The 4470-nt window shown below is 32.8% G+C and overlaps 1 protein-coding gene across 1 annotated transcript; it reads left to right on the forward strand.

Moving 5' to 3' along the window:
• Positions 1 to 2954: 2954 nt before the first annotated feature.
• On the forward strand, positions 2955 to 4470 carry LOC112008557 (uncharacterized). Its single transcript, XM_024040881.2, has 2 exons — positions 2955 to 3161; positions 3738 to 4470. Exons 1-2 carry the CDS (start codon positions 3012 to 3014, stop codon positions 4368 to 4370), a joined length of 783 nt encoding a protein of 260 aa, XP_023896649.1. The 5' UTR covers positions 2955 to 3011; the 3' UTR covers positions 4371 to 4470.

Raw genomic sequence — 4470 nt, forward strand, 5'->3', positions numbered from 1 at the left:
AGAGATGAAGAAAGCCAAGAATTTATGAATGTAAGAGAGAATGTTTGAGAGAGAAGATTAGAAACTTTCTCTTGATCTTGTAATAATGAATCTATACATGATTTAGGGATATATACACCTCTGTATCTAAAACCCCAAAACAGAATGTAACAAACTAATCAGAGGATAAGGAAATCAGTTATAACACGTGGGAAGGTTAGTTACAGCACGTGAGATACAATTTGAATAAAATTAATAGCTAAACTACATGTCGTTTATCAACTAATCTAAATTACACTTGCAGCTCGTTTGTGTCGTTTAGTTCTTCTTGTTCTGTGTTGCTTAGTTCTTCTTTTCTTCCTTCTTGTTCTGTGATCCTTTCTTCTTCACTCCTTTCTGCTTCATTGCTAATTGATACTCCCCCTCAAGATGAGACTCAGAACTATGTATATTCAATACACTCATCTTGGAAATTAAGAACTTCAATTGTTGGCTGCATAATGCTTTGGTGAACAGGTCTGCTACCTGTGTATGTGTAGGAGTAAAAAATAAACGAATCACCTTCTCTTGCACCTTGTCTCTACTAAGTGACAATCTACTTCTTATGTTTTGTACGCTCGTGGAAGACAGGATTCTCACCAATGTGGATTGCTGCTTGATTATCACAGAAGAGCAGACCAGGTTGTGGATGATCAACTTCCAAATCTTTTAACAAAAGCTAACAGCCAAGTCATTTCACAAACTGTCAAGGCCATTGCCCTATACTCAGCATCAGCTGATGATCTGGAAACTATGGATTATTTTTAGATTTCCATACACATACACAGGTAGCAGACCTGTTCACCAAAGCATTATGCAGCCAACAATTGAAGTTCTTAATTTCCAAGATGAGTGTATTGAATATACATAGTTCTGAGTCTCATCTTGAGGGGGAGTATCAATTAGCAATGAAGCAGAAAGGAGTGAAGAAGAAAGGATCACAGAACAAGAAGGAAGAAAAGAAGAACTAAGCAACACAGAACAAGAAGAACTAAACGACACAAACGAGCTGCAAGTGTAATTTAGATTAGTTGATAAACGACATGTAGTTTAGCTATTAATTTTATTCAAATTGTATCTCACGTGCTGTAACTAACCTTCCCACGTGTTATAACTGATTTCCTTATCCTCTGATTAGTTTGTTACATTCTGTTTTGGGGTTTTAGATACAGAGGTGTATATATCCCTAAATCATGTATAGATTCATTATTACAAGATCAAGAGAAAGTTTCTAATCTTCTCTCTCAAACATTCTCTCTTACATTCATAAATTCTTGGCTTTCTTCATCTCTATTTTGTAATAGAGTTCATCCAGGGCAACAAGGTGGACTGATAGCAACCCTTCCTTTCTTTACCCTAGTTAAATGAGAAAGCTGTTATTTATTCACCAAAAAAAGTTAGAAAAGAGGAGATCATCAACCAAAAAAAAAGGGTTAGAAAAAAAGAGCATAAAACTTTGTCCGCTAACTCTATATCTTAAACAAATGTATATTCTTAATGTTATATATATGTGTATAAACAAAAAATTATATATATGCGACAACTTTGTCTGCCTCACCTTTAACAAATATAAGTTTTGATTCAGTTTGGTTCAGTGATTGCTCTAGGATTTTTTTTCTAGGGGGGTTAGCAATAGTGAAGCTAGAAATTTATCAAGGGGGCAAATAAATTTTATTTTTATTTTTTTACATGTGCAACTTCCATATTATATACATTATACAATAATCTAAAATAGTATTCTAAATATAATTTAGTATAAATATCAATAAGAAAACAACAATAAAAAAATATAATTAAATAACTAATAATACACATGGTCAGTCTTTTAGAGTCCGGCTAAAGGTAAATGCAAAATTAAGAAGAAAAAAAATAGTAACTTATATAAGTTTTAATTTTTGAAGTATATGACTTCTTAACCATACACGTGGTCAGTTTCTTGAAATTAGCGCAAGCACTAAAAGATTTTTTGGATTTGAAAATCTATAGAGCATTTATCAAATTACTCAATCAAATAGAGAGGAAAATTAAGAAAACATAGAAGGGAAAAAGAAAGATAGAAAGAATGAGAAAAAAATCACAGATATAGATACAAATCTATTGGTTTTAACAATGGTGTACTTTTTTTGTTGATGAAGAAGAAAAAGTACAAGAAAAAACAACTTTTTTTTTCTGCTGTCAATGGAAAAGGAAAAACAACTTTGTTGGAAAAAAGTTTTTATTTTTATTTATTTATTTATTTTAAGAATGGGCAAAAATTTGAAACATTTTTTTCTTATAAAATTAAATATTTTAAGAGTAGTGCTATTGACACAACACTTTCACAACAAAACTTATGTGGTAATTAAGTTGTTAAAGATAGGAAAAAAGTGATGTTAGTTGTGGGTCCTGATAAAAATTAGTTACAATTTGTCACTTAATCTTTATTGTTAAATTGTCATGAAAATATTGTGAAAGTAGCATTAAGATGGTCATATTCAAACATATATTAGTTGGGTTTAAACAAAATTTAGGACCAAGGGTTCAAAATTATATTTTCAAGGGCTTCAAAATTTTATTTTAAGGCTAAAAAAATTTATTAAAAATTATATGTATATATATATATATATTATATATATATAATTATGGCCTGGTCAGGGGGTTGAATTTGAACCCCTCGCCTTAAGGTAAAGCCGCCCCTGGTTCGTTAGGAGCCTTACCCTTGTTTATTTATTTTAAAGATGCTGAGTGCAAGTGCATATATAAGTGATATAAAATTATGGCCTGGTCTGGGGGTTGAATTTGAACCTCCTCGCCTTAAGGTAAAGCCGCCCCTGGTTTCGTTAGGAGCCTTACCCTTGTTTATTTATTTTAAAGATGCTGAGTGCAAGTGCATATATAAGTGCATGCGTCATAAGTTTTGGATTCCAATATTTACCAACTACTATTAGAAAAAAATATAAGAAGCAAACTCAACATTCACAAGGTCTACAGACGGGGCTTATTCTAGAGAATATATGGCTGGTTTGTTTGATAAGCAAGCTGATTTTTACCTGGAAGCTAGGCCATCTTATCCAACCCACTGGTACTCCATGTTGGCTGCTCTCACCCCTCACCATTCTTTAGCTTGGGATGTTGGCACCGGCAATGGTCAAGCTGCTATCGCTGTTAGTCCCTTTGATCTCTCCCTCTCTCTAATACATTATAGTTTGGCCCATAATTTTTTTTTTTTGGAAATTGGAGTTTGATCCATCTTAGCCAGTTTCGATTGAGCAATTTTACATTTATTTTATTTTATTTATTTTTTGTTAACGTGGGTGTTAGGGATGGAATCATTCGTAGGCAGGCCTTGTGAAAGTTTAGATACATAAAATTTGCATTTGATTTCCAAAAATTGAAAATTAAAATTTTTAAATTGAAAATTGACCTAAAAAATCTTAAAAAAAAATGGTGACTTAATTAATATGCATTCCGCATTACAAATTTCTTATTTGATGTCTGGGACCCAAAGTTAAACTTTAAGAACATTGGGGTTGAGGTCATGATATATATTTGATTTCACATAATGGATTGGTTGAGTGCTTTTTATTTTTATTCTTGTCCGTGTTTGTTTTTATTTTTTCAATTAACAACCTTAATTGGTTTTTAGTAAGAAGAATATTAGACATAATAATATGTTGCATTGAGTATGCATAATCACTAAGGCTATTGGAGTTGCATGACCTTGTTCTTGTTCTTAATAGGTTGCTGAGCATTATGAGCAGGTAATTGGAACCGATGTGAGTGAGGCACAGTTAAAACTTGCAATGCCACACCCTCATGTTCAATATCTCCATACTCCATTATCCATCACAGATGATGAATTAGTGGCCCTAATTGGAGGAGAAAATTCAGTTGATCTAGTGACTGTGGCTCAAGCTGTCCACTGGTTTGACCTCCCCAAGTTCTACTCCCTTGTGACACACCTTCTAAGAAAGCCAGGAGGTGTAATTGCTGTTTGGGGTTATAATGACATAGTAGTTAGCCCCATATTTGATCCCATAATGAAGCGCTTTCATAACACCACTCTTCCCTATTGGAACCCAAATATACAATACATATTTGATGCTTATAAGACACTTCCATTTCCTTTTGAAAGTGTAGGTTTAGGATGTGAGGGGAAACCACAACTACTAGATATGCCAAAAGAGTTATCATTTGAAGGATTCTTGAGAATGTTAATGTCATGGTCTGCAGTAATTACAGCCAAGGATCAAGGTATTGATTTGTTATCTGAAACTGTAGTAAAAGAGTTTGAAAATGCTTGGGGAGGACCTAAATTGATCAGATCAGTCATTTATAAGGGTTTTATGCTTGTTGGAAAAGTTAAACTTTAGTTTTCTTTCTTTGAATTTCATTGTAAAGACAAGGTAAGGTGTTGGGGAAAGAGAGGCATGTTATTTCTTATTGTTGCATAATATATATATATATATATAT

The sequence above is a fragment of the Quercus suber genome, unplaced genomic scaffold, assembly GCF_002906115.3.
Source record: "Quercus suber isolate HL8 unplaced genomic scaffold, Cork oak 2.0 scaffold_468, whole genome shotgun sequence".
Lineage (NCBI taxonomy): Eukaryota > Viridiplantae > Streptophyta > Magnoliopsida > Fagales > Fagaceae > Quercus > Quercus suber.